Source organism: Molothrus ater, chromosome 8 (assembly GCF_012460135.2).
Source record: "Molothrus ater isolate BHLD 08-10-18 breed brown headed cowbird chromosome 8, BPBGC_Mater_1.1, whole genome shotgun sequence".
NCBI classification, from domain to species: Eukaryota; Metazoa; Chordata; class Aves; order Passeriformes; family Icteridae; genus Molothrus; species Molothrus ater.
In genome coordinates, this window is record NC_050485.2 from 9,503,598 (window position 1) to 9,520,847 (window position 17,250).

The 17,250-nt window shown below is 40.6% G+C and overlaps 1 protein-coding gene across 1 annotated transcript; it reads left to right on the top strand.

The window, feature by feature from the left end:
* The first annotated feature begins 242 nt into the window (after positions 1–242).
* On the top strand, positions 243–8,719 carry PLAU (plasminogen activator, urokinase). Its single transcript, XM_036385318.2, has 11 exons — positions 243–304; positions 1,856–1,968; positions 2,551–2,602; positions 2,772–2,876; positions 3,422–3,587; positions 3,843–3,928; positions 4,049–4,238; positions 4,866–5,020; positions 5,941–6,081; positions 6,657–6,805; positions 7,629–8,719. The coding sequence occupies exons 2-11, from the start codon at positions 1,909–1,911 to the stop codon at positions 7,821–7,823; spliced, it is 1,299 nt and encodes a 432-aa protein (XP_036241211.1). The 5' UTR covers positions 243–304; positions 1,856–1,908; the 3' UTR covers positions 7,824–8,719.
* The last annotated feature ends 8,531 nt before the right edge of the window (positions 8,720–17,250 follow it).

Consider the following 17,250-nt stretch of genomic DNA (forward strand, 5'->3'; position numbering starts at 1 on the left):
ATTTTATAACTGTCCCTAAGGAATTGCTGACTGCCGCAGGGAGGCCAAGGAGCCCCTTCCAGAAATCCTACCCCATACAAAGCCGTTTACTCGCCCTGACCGTACTCCCTTCCTCGAAACTAAAAAGCAGCATAGAAAATTCCCCCCTTGAGTCACGCCGCAGCTCCGGCCGCAGCTCGCTGGAGCGCCGCGGGGCGGAGCGGCGGCGGCGGCCCCGCCCCGGGCCGGCCTTTATAGAGCCCGCAGCGGGCAGCGCCCCGGCAGCCGCCGCAGCTCCGCCAGCCCGGCACCGCCGCCGCCGCCGGTAAGTGCCGTGCCTTTGGAACCCAGTCGGCAGCTAAAGGCACCCGCGCCGCGTCTAAATCGATCGGGATGAAACGATTACTCTTAAAATTGCATGGAAATTAAAAAAGAGAAATGCTACTGCGGTGCAGTATCGCAGGTGCGGGGAAGGTCAGGTCTAGTTGCCACAGTATAGCAGAATTTTTAAGGGAATCAGCAGTACTGCCGTTTATGGTGTGGAGGCTGGGCCTGAGAAACTAGTTATAGTCGCAAAGAATAAATTACTTTCATTTCTGCCAAAAATGCGAAAAATGTCATAATAATGTCTAAGGGAAGTATATCTGCTAACGTTTCATCTGAATCTGAAAAGCATGCACAGCCAAGTATCTGAGGCATGATTTGCTTTCTTGCATTATGACACCTGCTTACCAGCAAAGGTTGCATCTGCATTAGCATTTTCATTTGCATTGTGTCTATTTTCCAAATGAATCTAGTGATCTTCTCTTTACCCTGTGTTTTGGTCCACACCACTGAGTGTGTGAACATGTGTTAGGAGTGTTCAATAATGAGCTATAAAGTACTTGCACTCCATTTCTTCCAAATGAAGTAAAACTAGAAGGTGCAATCCACACATCAGCAGGCATTCAATCTACAGGACCAAACTGGAATTAGTCCACTATAGAAACCTGAAGCAGGTACAGTGTACAGCTCAGTTGTGCATCCTCTTCTACTGCATTGCTTTTTTTTTTGCTAATATAAATATAGCTATGATTCCCATGGAATCTCTTAAAAATCAAGTTTTATAGTTTTCTAGAAGTGAGAGACCACTAAAAGAGTCAGAGCTTAAAAAAAAAACCTCTCATGACTTTTTTTGCAATTTAAAAAGAGGGAAAAGACATATGGGACTTTATTGTGCCCTCATTGTTATTACATGATAATTATTTGCTTTTGGAAAGATTGCTATACCTGCTTGGCTACAAGATCCAGCTGTATATAAGAAGTTGAGACAGACTATGTTGTAAACCTCTAACACTGAAAATAAGTGAGGCAACATCACCAGCAGACTTTTAAGAGGTAGCAGTGGTCAGAGGCTCTTGGTCAGGTGGCCAGGTTTACCTAAGTGCTGAGCAGCAACAAAATGCAGCTGATAACTACAGAGGGACTGAAAAACGGAGCTTTCCCTTTCGTACCCTGAAGGTGCATGCTCAGTGCTTTCGTTGAAGGTAGCAATGGTCAGTTCAATAGGTAAAAACAGTTGGGCAGCAGCTAAGTACGTCTGCCAATTTCCAACTTAGTCTGTACTGCAAAAATGGAGTATGGATTTTTCCAATTTCTCTTTCCCTGCTTCAATTACACTCTCAAAAAAAAAAAATCTCATTTTATTGCTGCCTGTACAAAAAAAGCTTCAAAGTATAACCTCTAATTTAATATATGGAAATAATAAGCAGATATCCTGCTGCAAGTAAAAGCTTCTTCATCAGTTGTGTTGTTGTGTTGTAACTGAAGACAACAGAAGCAAGAAAACTGGCACTGCAGGCTACAGCATGACACTAAATTCCTCTTTTATTTTCAGAATTAAATAATACAGATAGAAGAAGAAGAAAAAGGGAGAAGTTAACTAACAACATGAAGTTACTCATCTTCCTCACAGTAACGTTGGGTGCCCTTGTCACGGGACTAGAGTCTGTAAGTTTTAAGTATATCAAAACCTAATCTTATTTAATGGAGAAAGGCAGACCCAGCCTGCAAAGCAGGAAAAACCCTGAAGGACAGAACAAGAATCTTTTGTTGAATAAATTTTCTGGCTTTCGTTTTCTGGCACAAATGTGAAGCACCAAGGTCAGCAAAATGATAGGGGCAATTGATGAATGTTGCATCTTTGCTGCACTGCTTGGTGGAGAGGGTGAAGTTTCCTTCCCGTTTTAGGGACAATGACCATTAAGAGCTGCTTATGTTCCTACAGCATGAATAATTGCAATGTTGACCTGATGCAGTGGCACAGCTCAGTGGGGCTTTTCTGATCCTGGCATTTTTGGGGTTTTTTTCGGTGGTTTTTGTTTGCATGACATGGGATTAGTTTTTATTCCCCATTCTGCTTAGCTTAATTAGAGCTGCACTTCTCGTTCATATCCAGATTCCACAGAGTAGGTTCAGCAGGTAGCTACATGCAAAAAACTAAACAGTTGAAGGTGTGCAGTAGGGAAAAGATGATCAAACCACATAAAAGGAACTGCCTTCTTAAAAATCCTTTTTTTTCTTTTCCTGTAGATTTATAGCTGGAAATACTACAAGCAATATAAACGCAGATCAGAACACAAGGGTAAGCATCTACCTGTTCTATTTGAACCTAAAAACAACTTATTATCCTGTACTTGTACAAGAAGAAAGACCCTTAATGAGACCGAAACACCTAAAACCTAATTTTCAATTACATTTCATCTCCACATTCAAATGTTTTGCCTATAATCAGTGATGTCTTTGACTTACAGAATGCCCTTGTTTGAATGGAGGAACATGCATTACCTATTACCTCTTCAGTGGAATTGGTCGTTGCATATGTCCAGATGGATACACTGGGCTTCACTGTGAACTAGGTAGAGTTTCTGTCTTCCTCAATGCTAACTAAATTGATTGGAAAGGTCTAAAAGATAGTCAAAGAATTCATATGAAATGCCAAGTGATGAAAGCATTATCCAGAGATATGACTGGATAGCATTTAGCAGTTTGTACTAGCAGACTAAACGAGGAGAAGTAAGAAAATGCTGGTGTAAGAAAATCAGGATCTCTAATTTCTTTGTCCCTGCCTCCTCATTAAGGTTGCTTACCTCAACCTTACTTTTAGATTGGGGTGGAAAAAATGAACTAATTTGTTGGTGGTCAGAAGCAGAAGAACTTATTAGACTTAATAAATTCACTTAAACTGTTAACGAATTAATATGCATGCTTTAAAGTGTAAGATACTTGATGCTCAAAGTCCATACAGAGCAAATTTAATAACAGTATCTAATCAGTCTGGATTTTGCATCTGATTTTGAGTGTAATGCAAGAACTTTTTTCCTCATTTGAAGGATTTGTCCATGTCTGTCACAGAACAATTGTAAGCAAGAGCATGCTGCTAATAAAATATTTATTTTCTCAGACACTGACAGCACATGCTATACTGAAAATGGGGAGAGCTACAGAGGGATGGCAACAGAAGACAAATGTCTGCCATGGAACTTGCCCTCACTAATCAGGAGGGGTCGTTACCACGCTTACTCAGAGAATGCTTTGCAGCTTGGGCTGGGCAAACACAGCTACTGCAGGTAAGAAAAGCAGCACTCATCTTGTGAAAACTTTGATTATCACAGCCCCAGAGATACTTCACTGAGAAACATGCTTTTAAAAAATAACATTACAGAGCTGAATTATTGACTAAAAATATTTGGAATGTGAGTTTCTGAAGCATTATTTCCCTTGGCATATATTACAACAAAATATTTTTGTTTTTTCCAAAACACTTGGAAGTTTTAAAATACTATGACTGTCTTTATGAAAAGAACACTCTTTTTATCTTTCAGAAACCCAAATGGAAGGAGCGGACCCTGGTGTTACACCAAAAAGGGATCTGCCATTCGAGAAACACTTTGCAACATAGAGAAGTGTGGTAAGTAATATTAGTTTCAACACAATTGGGGTTTTGTTTGTTTTTTTTAATTTTATTTTTAATAGCACAAGTTTGGAGTTTATTTGTAAGAACATCTGAATGAAATTTTTCTTTTCACAGGGCCTACATGTGGTCAAAGGAGCATCAGTAAGATGTTCAAGATTGTTGGTGGAAAGCAGGCAGAGGTTGAGTCTCAGCCTTGGATAGCAGGCATCTTCCAAACCATAAGGGGCATGGAGCACTTCCTGTGTGGTGGCAGCCTCATCGACCCTTGCTGGGTGCTCACAGCAGCACACTGTTTCCACACTCCGTAAGTTTCCAGTTCCATGGCCTTCTTAGTTGACACTTTCTTCAACTGATTTCTTGGTGTGATGCTCCCTGAGCAACCCTTTGGAATGCACCAGAGTAAGAATGTTCCTTTGATTGAACAAAACAAGAGCAGCAAAAGAAACATTAAGCCTCTGGGAGCCCACATCTAGCAGAATGAACTAGCAAGATGTGGATGGCTGGGTGGGATGCAATTTTAACAATTCAGTGTATATTGGTGCCAGGATTTCATTTTTACCTCAGCCCTTCCCTAAATGTAATAGTTGTACTGATGATGAGCTGTGTAATACATCTATGGCTGCTTTTTGTTGACTTTTCTATGGAAAGCTGATCCTTTTGGCATCCTGCAGGGGATTCTTAAGGCCAACGCCTTTCATTAGTAGCAACTAGTTAGGCATGTTTCAGAATGTCTGAGTACCTATTTAATCCCCTCAAATGGAAAATTAGGATGCTTTTCTTCAGAATATTGGATCAACTTTCAAAGCAAACTAAAGTTTACTTTTTCTTATCAGCATTAAAATAAATGTGAAAGAGACCTGGACTGGATCTCAGCTGTAGACCTTACTTTCAGAAATCAGTAGTCCTCATCAGTCTCTCTACTCTCACTCAGGTCAAGAAGACCAATAAACAAATCTGTTTACAAAGTTTTCCTTGGAAAGTCCATACTGAATGTTACTGATGATAAAGAACAAGTATTCATGGTTGATGAGATAATCTCTCACCCTGACTTTACAGATGAAACAGGTGGCAATGAGAATGATATTGGTAAGTGTTGTCTTAATATAAGTCTTTAAAACACTGGGATAGGTGAAGGCTGCATAATTGTGGCATACATTCAAAAGAAGTAGAACCAGAGATGGGAAGAAGGGGAGCAGGAACAGTCTGAAAACTAAGCCTGTGCTGACAGGTTTTGCACTTGTTAAGTTTTGGTTGTGGTGCATATCTGGTGCATTACCTGAAAAGCAGTTTCTGGACCTGTGGAAGACATGGCTTTTCCATAAGCACTGGTGGCAGCATTGCATTTCTGCCATTTTATTATGTGTCTAAAGATCAGACTGTATGTATAGTAAAAGATGAAAAAATGCATGCGCAGTAGGTTTCATCATATAGCATGGGAATGCCATATCAGCCACCTTATTAGCTGAAGATTATCCTGAATTAATTCAGACATTCATAAAAGTCTGGGTTTCACAAGCCTGTTCCTAAAGCAACTATGTCAGAGATGGGTTTTTGTGACTTGAAGAGACCAGACTTCTCACTCTTGCTCTTGACATTTAGAACTCTCTACCACCCCTTCCAGATTCCTGCTGCTGCTGAAGTAAAGAAAATCCAAGAATATCTTTGTAAGCCATTCAGGATAGTGGGTACTGCCCTCTACAGCCAGTCAGGAAGTTGATCTTTTAAAACATCTAAAGATAGCTCAGGCAAAAGAGTCTTCTGCAAGAGTATCAGCCCCTATCCTTTGAGGAAGCAAGCTGGAACACTTGTCAATTTTAGTGTTGGGAAACTAATGTTGTTGTTATTAAGTAATGACTCATTCCAAAAGCAATGAGGGGAGCCGTCTGGAACCAGAACTAAATATAATTGCAGCTATTCCCATTAACGGTACCAAGTACTGCTATTGTCAGAACTTGATGGGAAAACTTTACAAATCTAACTGTATCTTTTCTGACTTGGTTTCATAGCTTTGATAAGGATAAGAACAACTTCTGGACAGTGTGCAGTAGAATCCAAGTATGTCAGAACAGTCTGCTTGCCAGAGAGGGACCTCTCCTTAAAGGAAAATACACACTGTGAAATAGCTGGCTATGGAAAACAAGATTTTTGTAAGTAAATGACTTCTCTTTCCGAAGTTGGTCTTCCACAATGGTGGGAATGAGGTGATTTTTACTCCATGATCTGTGAAGTGTTAAAAAAGGATTCCTTTCCATTGTATGTATTCCATGTGCATCTCTTGAATGACCTTTGCTATCATCTTCTCTAGTTGTCTATGGCATTTCCTATCTGATGCTTCTCTCTCATATCAACCATACAAAGTAAGGCAAAATATAAACCACAATTTTTATTGTTCCTGATGTGATGAGGAGGAGAAGAAAAATTAAGTTGTGTAGGAGGATTAGCAAGGGATTGTGTTTGTGCAGAATGTCCATCAAAAATTATTAAACTCTTTCCTTCTAAAAACTAAACTTTGTATTTTGTGTTTGGACCATTTGTTTTTCTCTTTGAAACCTTTTTATGAACAGTAAAAGCAAAGGTGGAAGTATAAGGTGGAAGTAAAAACCTCAATGGAGAATTGGAATGGTTATGCTAATTTTAGTGCAGTAATTGTCTTATGGGGGGTTTCTTGCTGCTTTTTGTTTCTTGGAGAGTAAGAACAATGAAATACTTTTTGTTTTTGCAGATGACATCTTCTATGCTCAAAGACTGATGTCAGCCACTGTGAACTTAATATCACAGAGAAAATGCAAATATGAATACTATGACAATATTAGAGTTACTGACAACATGGTCTGTGCTGGGGATCCCACATGGCAGATTGATGCCTGCAAGGTAAAATTGGTTTGGTTTATTTTCTAAATAACTTCAAATACATGTACACTACTATATGGATCAGTTGGCAGCATCTTGTAACTCTACTAGTCACTAGAGTCTCTAATGTAACTAGAAATTACTATGTCAAGTGGAGTTGACCTGTCGTGTGGCCAAATATCTGGAATAAAGTTGGAATCCAGAGTTAGGTTTTATCCCCTCCAGGTCTTCCTTTGGAGGTGCAAGTGCAGTATCTTAGCTACTGTTTTTCCTCAAGACCTTATTTTCAATCTATTCAAACAATAGCTGATAGATATCCATCAGAGCTCTATAGCAACTGTTCTAATCTCAGTTTGCACATTAACTATAGCTTTGCAAGGGTAGATTAAGGGGACACTGAGCGCCTCCAGGTTCCTCAAAACTAGATTTATTTCGCTGCACCTTAATGGGCAGAGTGACCATAGGAGCCACTGAAAAGAACAAGCATCCTCAAGTGTAAGAGTGTCTTTGGACAGGGAGACAGGTGATTCTGTGATGAAGAATAGGGCATGTTGGCCTTGACCTTGTATCACTAGTCTAATATATATGTTTATAAACTTGGGATGGGGATGGAAGGTTATTTTCCAAGGTAACTATTCTCCTGGTATCCTGACAAGGGGAACTAGAGATCTCAGCTTTAGAGACTGTTCAAGTCACAGCAGATGCGAAACCTTCTGTTCCATCTAAGCAATGTTTTCAAAGATCAAAGCTTTAGCTCATAGGTCCTCACTAGCTTGCTTAACTCTAGAAAAACAATCACAGCTTCCATCTGCAATGACCTAATATGTTCTCTTTCTGTTGTCAGGGAGATTCCGGTGGTCCCATGGTCTGTGAGCACAATGGCAGGATGATGGTTTATGGCATTGTCAGCTGGGGAGATGGCTGTGCAAAGGAAAACAAGCCTGGTGTTTACACCAGAGTTACTCAATACCTTAACTGGATTGACTCCAGCATGAATGGGTTAGCTGCCAAGAGTCGTTTTCTTCCTGAACCAAAGTGATCTGGCTTAGACAGCTGGACTGAAATGAACAAAATTTTGCCTATACTGACACCAGGACAGTGAAGACCTGAATGTCATAAGAGGCTTTCATTTTGAATGCTTGTGTGGTCAGTCACTCAGATGAGTGTTCCTGAGGCACGAGGTAGAGAGAGGGTTGATATTTTATCTTACTACTCTGAGTTACTTGGAAACCACTCAGTGGGAAGCTAAAATATTTAACATTTAAATGACTATTCCCATGCATGATACTATGCATAGCAAGTTAGCTGTCTACTCAATTTATGAACCAGCATTTGTTCTGGAAATATTGATACAGTTTCAACTAACTTACTCAAGTATTCATTTTATACATGACCTGAGTCTAAAATCTCCCCTGATTGTACTGAATAATACTAAGTCTCAAGTCCCACAAACCTAGCTTGTTAAGACCCCTACTGAGAGAGTGATCCGACTTGGCATCAAAAAGTTGGGGGGAAAAAAAGTAGTAGCATTACAAACTGGTAATGTATTTAACTTAAGAATTGTGCTGCAACGTGTCGAGTTGGAAACTTGCTTCCAGGTCATGTGTGAAGGTGTCCCCTGGAAAGTCTGATTATGCAACTTCTACATCTATCTATACACCCTGGAGAAGATTTAAGGACTTGGCATTTGTCAAATGCTGCAGGCATCAAAAGTCAGAAATTTATTTCCATTCATTTAACTGATATTATATGGAAGTGATTTTTTTTTTCTCAGAGACTTATTCTGGGTTTATTTTTAAACTTGTCTTTGTTTTGTAGATTTGGATTATTTGCATGAGGGCTGGAACCTCAAACTTTATTTAAATTATTTTTACTGTGTTTAACTTATTGTTTGTATTATGGATGTTAACTATCATTAAAAAAACTTTCTTCTTATGTGTGTTTCTCCTCTCTGGAAAATAGAAGGGTGACTCAAAAGAGAATTGTCATTATTAAGTTCTAATCTCACTGTAATCTTCCTTAGTAAAGCATAAATATTAGTGAAGAATTTGATATGCATAAGCTAAATTATCTTTTTCCAAAATGCACATAGGCTGTCTGTGAAAAGGCTACTCCAGCTGTAGCTTCATGTAGTCTGGGTACATGAACCTTGCACATTGGTGATGGAATGATAGGAAGAAGAACCTTGATGAAGTCTGGTCCTTAAGACTCAAGACTGAACTCAGTAGCATCTCCACTCTTTGCAGTGCTGTTCTTGTCGTCATGTGTCCTTAGACTTCAGTCCCCTCCCTCTAAAAGGGGTGGGACAATACTTCCCCTTTCCCACAGCTGTGCCTGGCTCTGAGCTGTCAGGAGTGAGAGTTGACAACTGTGTGACTGTACTGGGACTAATGCCCTGACAGCCCAGTGGTGGACAGGGACACCAAGCACTGCTGAAACATGAAATGATTACTGGCACTGCTGGATTGCAATCTGTTAGGCAATACAATTTGTGGTTAGGATCTGCAACTAAGTTTATTAGTGGAGTTTACCACTGCTTGTGGTAAAGCTATTTGGGGCAAGTTTGTGGACTCCTGATTCAAGTTTGTGCAGGGAGCTGGTTACAATTGCATTGTTTCTGGAGTTAGAGATCTCTGTGAGACAGGAGACTGGAGAAAAGTTCCTCTTCACTGCTTCTTTTGACAGCAGCTACCAGGGCCGCTTGATCAGTGCTGGCAGAGAATGCTTCATGCCCAAAGTAAGCAATGGTAATACAGTTTTAGACAAAAATATTCTAGGTTTTAAGCATGTCTTTTGGCATGCTACACATTTTTTCCTTTACTATTCCACTTTAATACTTAGCAAAATACTTAAATCAGTGAATCTTCAACTGGGTGGAGAAATATAAATACCTTCATGGCCATTGCATATGATTTTCATTGCGATGAACAGCACATTTATCATCAATTTCTCTAGGCTTTTTCTATGCAGAGATATAATTTAAATTTCAACTTCTTTCCATGATTATGTATATAAGTAAGAATGAAAAAGGAGTGAAAAATCAAACTTGCATTTAGGTGTCCTTCAGTCTGAAGACTAGGGAACTCTAGGTGAACTATAAATAAAGACAGGATCTTGAAAGCAGAGAGCATTTAGATGCTGTTTGGGTGTGCATCTTATTTGTTTAGTTTATATTGGATAAGTTATTCCAACAAAATTTAAATTTTTAGACAAACATACACTATACATACACATCTGCTCTGGCTGCTATACCATTTTATGTAATCTCCTTCAATGTTCTTTGGCCCCACAGCTACACTATCAGCTGCCTGGCTAGTTATCAGAGCCTGGAAAAATGAAGGGCAAAGATGAGAGCACAGTTTGGCAAAACATCCTCTTCCTGCAACAGAATCCACAGGAAAGACTCTCTTTCCATGTTACAGAGAGTGAGCAGGTGTTGATCCAGGTTGAGGTGCTGGTGAAGATGGAAACAGCCCAGAGAACTCTGCATAGAGGCTGGCAAAAACCCCTGCAGAATGACAGGAGCATGACCAGAGAAAGGATGGTTTTGGAAGATATTAGATATCTGCTGGGTACAAACATACATGCAAGACAAAATTTGGTATCATAAAGCTACTCGTAGTTAATATGGTTCATTGACTTCAGGTACTTGCTGTCACTAGAGAGGAACAGAATAGGAGTCCAACAAGTATTTAGAAGCAGCTCAGAGGTGGGCATCAGCCCAAGTGAAGAGATCATACTCTTGGAAGCCTTAGAAGCATGACTAACATGATCTCAAGTTCCTACTTATCTTCAATCCTCCCACAGAAGAAAGACATCAAATAAAGAGGAAAAAGCAGTATCCAATGTATCCAGAGCACAGAGGAAGCTTGTTTAACCTGTCAGCTCTTAGGAGGAAGTGATGCATCCTGAACGAACAGACCACTTGACCTTATATAGCTGAAGCTTTCTTCATGGAAGTGAAACTAAAATGTGACTCAAAGCACTTAAAAATAAAATCTGTTATAAAAAAAACTAAGGGATGAGGAAATGTAACACATCATCATCCATTTGTTATACCACTTCCACGTCGAATTGTATGCATGAGAGTATTTTGCTTGTGCATATTGAAACCTGAACTAAAAACCCAACATAATTATTTGGTCACTAAGCCTTTGGCTCACTTCTGACACCTAACCACAGCTCTTGTTTTAGGCCTAACAAGCACAGAATTCATCCATAAAAAGAGAATCAAATCCATAAAAAGAGAATCAACAAGCATCCATCAGTCTTGTAATTTCAGGTTTCAGATATCTCCATCTTAAGCTGAAGTTAAAAAAGTGACATATTTGAAACACTACATATTCATTGAAGAAAAAATCTGGGTTCAAACTTGGTCTGGAATAACCCTTCCAAATCCATCACATCTCATAGAAGTGGGCAATCTGAACAGAATGTGGGCTGTGCTGTTTAACCTTTTGGCAAGTGAATGAAATGGAACTATGAGAAATGGAAACTTGTGCATTTGAAGGCACAAGGGCTATGTACTGAATGAACAGCAAAATGAGATGCAGACCCACATGAGCAGTATGCTCAGCTCCTGTGTGCAGCTCCATAGCTACAGCCAACAAGTTGATTCATTGGGATTTAGGCAGCATCTGCCTGGTAGGATACACTAATGATCTTTGAAGCTGGAAAGGGCTGTGAGAATACCAGCATCCAAACAGAATCCAGAGTGAATGCAGCAATCCAGAGTCATCGAAAATGAACAAGATAATGAAGACAAAGAGGAATAACCAAATGCACAGAAGGAGATGAGTGATGACTGGTATTAAAACAGATCCAGAAAGCATTGCAGATCACAGGCTGGATTTAAGTCAACAGTGTTGAGTAAGAAACTGTAAACATACTGACACGTACCTAAGAGCACAGTTTGTAAACATCAGGACAAGGCAAACACTGCACTGTGTTTCGTTTTGAGTGTCATTCTTCTTGATGAGAAGACAACAGTAATCAGTGGTCAAGAACATGACAAGGAGAAAAGACTGAAAACATTCCAGAGAAGCAAAATCTACGAGGGACACTTTCTTCAAAAGAGAAAAGGCTGAAGCAGAGAAGGGAATAAACTGTTCTCTGCATCTTCTGGAGTTGGGGTGAAAAACAATAATCTTGTTTGCAGGGAGGGAAACTGAACTGAATTATTATGAAATTACTCTACTAGTAAGAGTAGTGAAGCATGAAATAAATGGAATTGAGTGGTGCTGAGCCTCAGTCACTGGAATTTTTAAGAAAAATTTAAACAGAAATAAAATAGTTGGTTTGGATTCTTGCAATGCAACTGAAAGGTATTTTGAGAAATCATCTAACCTCCGGTTCCCTGCTTTATTATGAAATCAAAGAACATGCTCAGTGACTGAGATGACTACATGAAAATAAAGACATTGCAGGCAGATTTAGAAATCATATTACACAATTTACCCATCTTTAAAAAAGCGGCTTTAAGAAATGGGTCTACGAAAGAAAAAAGTCTGGATTTCTGAATTACCAGTTAAAGGCAAACCTCTTAATGCTAGACTAATAACTATAAAGAGTTTTGAGCAAACCTTTCAGTGACTCTTAACAAAATAATATTCTAGAAAGGACTAGAATCAAATTGTTTCCATGTCCCACTGGACAAAATAATGCCAATGAATAACATGTGCAACTGGCAAGAGAGTAAAATTATTATCCCCCATTGGATAGTGGAAATGTTATTTTTTCTACTGAGTAACTGAAAAGTGGTTTGTAAGTAATGCTGTGACTTGGCATCATACACATGAATTACCTCAGTATGCTTTGAGCTAGAGGCCTCTGGGTGTATGATAAAATCTCCCAAAGCTCAATATTATTGTAAGAGGCAATCATGGACGAAGATGAAAATTACAGGCAACCATGAGACTTTGCTAGTCACAGACTTGTGCATTTTGGGACTTGGTACCTGTTTGGTGACAGTATAATTCCAGAAAACCAGATGGACACATTTACACATCCACAAGCAGCTTCACATTTATTAGAATTGAACCAATGAACTCTGCTAGTCACTGCTGGGATGTTCCAAGTGCAGTAAATTCATAACATCAGCAGTAGTAGTTAAGAATTACTTACCACAAATTCTTCCCTAAATTTTCTTGCCTTGTGGCACAAAACTTTAGCCTAAGTTAAAAGAAAGCATGCCCAAGTGAGATAAACCAGAACATCACTACAGCTGTTGAAATTGCAGCTGTTCCATGAAGATCACAGCATGTACTTGGCATTACTACAGCATGCTAGCACCCATGATAAAAAAGTCTTCACTAACGTTCCAACTCCTTCATCTTCAAATGCACCTGCAAAGTCTGACACATTGCAAATTTGTGTGGTTGGATAATATTTTTATTTTTAAACATGCTTACGTGCTGTGTTAAGAGCAGCCCCAGCCACATGAAGGATTGCCTTAAACAGTTGCCTGTGACCATCTCAGTCAAATTTTGCTCTAGAACTTGCTAGACCATACCTGAGCTAACACTACAGGACAGCAAAGGAGTTTAAGTAGCTGCTGCCATTCAAACTGAATTGATTTATCTCAGAAATTATTTTCCTTAGACATCTTGTATTTGGGAGCAGTGTATTTGACTAAAGACATCACATTCTCTTAAAGAACAAGCAATTGCTAATTTAATTTCAAATTAGACATGCACAGATAAATTAGAAATATTTTTCCAGAACAACTGAGTTCCATCTAAAATAACTGCAATTAGGTTTATCTTACATATTAAATCTTTTGCCCTCTAAGATCACTCTGTCTTACAATAACTGTATCCTCTATTTACAATGTTTTAATACACACAACATCAAGAGATCTTGTGTTTATTACCTGGAGAGACAAATCAGAATTTTTTAACATTCTGTAGCTGAAACCAGGTTACAGAAATGTTTTCTGATGGTCAACTTGACTCAGCCTTATAACTAAATTAAAGGGATTTTAAAACATTCACAGGGAAAATTATACCAGCCACAAGCTTTACTCTTAAAAATTTGGATCAGTTGTTATTTTTACAATCCTATTCTAGACATAAAATACACATATGTCCTCCTTAAGCACAGAAAAAATTATATGGCCAGGAAAAATGTTCAGAGGCAACATGGCTGTCAAACACATGAGATGATAAGGGGTAGAAGAAGATAAGGAAACAAGGGATTTCAACCTCCCAAATTTATGAGTGCTTTGAACTGCATAGCTTAAAAACAAAGTTTGTCACCTGACTGTGATCTATGTCAGCAGTCTTTTATATCAACAAACCTGCAATAATAATAAAAAGATGCATTATTAATATATTGAAAATGCCAGGAGAAAGCAATGTTTAAAGAACTCTCTTATGTCAAGGGCTGAAGTTTTTATATATATGTAATGTATTTTACTGACTTAATCCCAAAGAATCCCATAAATCTCCAGCATCTGAGCTCCTGCATTAAACCTGAATGAGAAAAGAGCTATATCTGCTGGTATATTCTAGTTTCTATAGGGACAATCAAGATTAGATGCTATTTAATTATTGGGTTTGCTTTGTCTGGTATCTGTTAAACTTGCCTGAGCACTACCATTAACATTACAGTCTCCAATGGCAAAGAGCATTTCTGTAGGAGCTTTCTCTCATAAAAGGTTACCAGTAACCCAACCATGTTATTGGTATCACTGCACAGGAGCCAATGGCTAATTTTTATTGATTACAAACCCACTGCCAAACAGAGCTTTTAGTGTTGTATTTTTATTAACAGAATCTTGGAATGGAAACAAAGATACATCAAGACAGAGATTATACATTAAGCTTTACAGAAAAGAAATGTAAAAGTCTTCAGCTCAAGGATACAGGTAATCATATCCATTTGGAGACTTGTGAGCTATTAGAAAAAGAATATTTTAAAGGGAGAATGTAAATATAGCACTGACAAGCACACCTTTAATACCGAACGATCTACAAGAGTGACTGAATTCTTATCTCCAGATTTAGTACTAAGTGTTTGGCCAGCCTCATCTCTCATTTTACATGAAATAATCTCACACCTACAAAGCTCACAGCAGACAAGGTGGTTTCCCTGATTTAAATCCCATTTTTCTCTATTACAAGTTTTATGAACATCTGCAGAAAAATTAAGTACGTCTTTTATTGATTGGTCTAGATAGACTCCAACTTTGATGGTTGCCGCACTTGCTGCTGATCAAATCCATGAATAAGCTGGGTGCCTACGGCGAGCAGCATCTCCATCCCTGTACCGGCAGCCAAGGCACAGACCTGCCGCTAGATGGGGGAGCAGCCTCGGAAAAGGAGACGCTGTCGCTCGCAGCCAATGCTCAGGCCATTCCTTGAGCACGTAAATCACAGGGAAGTGGTTTTATTTATAGAATAACCTTTGTCCCCCTTCCACCCCAGTACTTATAAAAAGGTAAGCATAGGACAAACAGTAGTTACTCAGCCATTTAAGTATACAACTTGTCACTTCTAACTATGATCCTGCCAGACAAGTCTGTGACTCCTCACTGACATTTATAATCCTGCATTTTCCTGATCTATCTAGACTTCAGGTAATGCTAGCAACCTCTACAGCAGCAGAATGGCCAGAACGCTCTCCTTATGAGAACGCCTTGCCACAACAAAGACAGTTACTTCGCGAACAAAACATAAACAAACAAAACAAAAACAAAACCCAAAACACCCCAACAACCAAAACCAAAACTAATCAAAACCAAATAAAAGCAATTATTTCATGTCACGTCCACAGGAAGTCGTGGAAGGCATGGAAACAGCGGGAAAAGTGTTTAAGAAGAACCTGCAAAAGCATACTACACCCCATAACCATTTTCCTCCAACAAAGCACAAGCTCGACTGAAATAGCACAGCCAGAGATAATCTGGCAAACAAAGCACAAGCAAACGCGGCAGTACTAAGTCTTACCTAAGAAGAGTAACAGTTATAATTGTGTTGAGTGGGAGCGCTGACAGTGATCCTCCCTGAGCCGCTCCAAAGCTCTGGATCATTAAAACGTGCCCGCCAACCGCAGCCGCCTGAGAGCATCTGCTGAGAGCATCTCCCGCCGCCGCCACGCTGCCGCCTCCGCTGGGGGCGCCCGTGCCCCGCGGCGGCGGGGCCGGCACGGCGGGATGGGCACGGCGGGATAGGGACAGCGGGGTGGGCACGGCGGGATGGGCACGGGGAATGGGCACGGCGGGGCCGGGACAGCAGGATGGGCACGGCGGGATGGGCACGGGGGATGGGCACGGGGGATGGACACGGCGGGATAGGGACGGCGGGATGGGCACGGCGGGATGGGCACGGCGGGATAGGGACGGCGGGATGGGCACGGCGGGATGGGCACGGCGGGATAGGGACGGCGGGATGGGCACGGAGGGATGGGCACGGGGAATGGGCACGGCGGGGCCGGGACAGCAGGATGGGCACGGCGGGATGGGCACGGGGGATGGGCACGGGGGATGGACAAGGCGGGATGGGGACAGTGGGATGGGGACAGCGGGATGGGGACGGCGGGGCCGGGACGGCGGCTGCAGGAAGGCCCCGGCCAGCGGGGCGTGCGAAGACAGAGCCGGGCGGCGCAGACTGCGGCAGCTGTGCGTGCTCTCATACAAACGCCGTGGAGAGCGGATGGTGCCCTACCCAAGGGACATCCCGGGCACCCGCAGTGGTGCGAGGCTGTAACCCCGCCTATGAAGGTAGTAATTCCCATATTTTTATAAGAATACTAACTTCAGGCCGTGTGGCCACGTCTAAGTAGGAGCCAACTCGCTGCTCTGGCTTGAGAGATGCTGACTCTTCTCCAGATCACTTCTGTCACTTGCTACACACAGAGACAAGTACTTTGCTGTCCCCCAGTTAGAACAACACAATTTGCTTTGAATTGGTTTAATCTCCTGGGTTTTGGACGTTTGAAATTTTAACTTCAAGACAACACCCACAAAATTTCTACTCAGCCCTTAACTGCTTTCTTAAGGTAGTGCAAACACACTCAGATAATAGGCAAAAAGTTTGTTTACAATTTACTTTTCATGAGTCTTCACATCTGACACGTTCAGACATGGAAGCTAAGTATGGTCAAGTGATTTCTGACAATATGCTGCCACTGGAAGCTGCATCAACATTATCAGAACCCAACTGATCTTACATTGACTAATTATTGTGATCTATTCAGGCATCAGTGCACAGCTAAAATGAAAAATCTTATCAATTTCTTCAAGAAGTTGTCCTGTTCTGAAATCACGAATAGCATTACAATATCAAAACAGGTGTAACACAAAGATTAACAGAGCATCCAGCCAGAGAGCATTTGAATGTGTTTAATAAATAAGTCTGCACACCCCTTTGCTACAGTTGTCTGATTTGTGTTATGACTTGTTACCAAATTTTAGGAAGCCCATGACCCAAACACTATCATTCTGGACCTTGGAAACAAGAAACTGT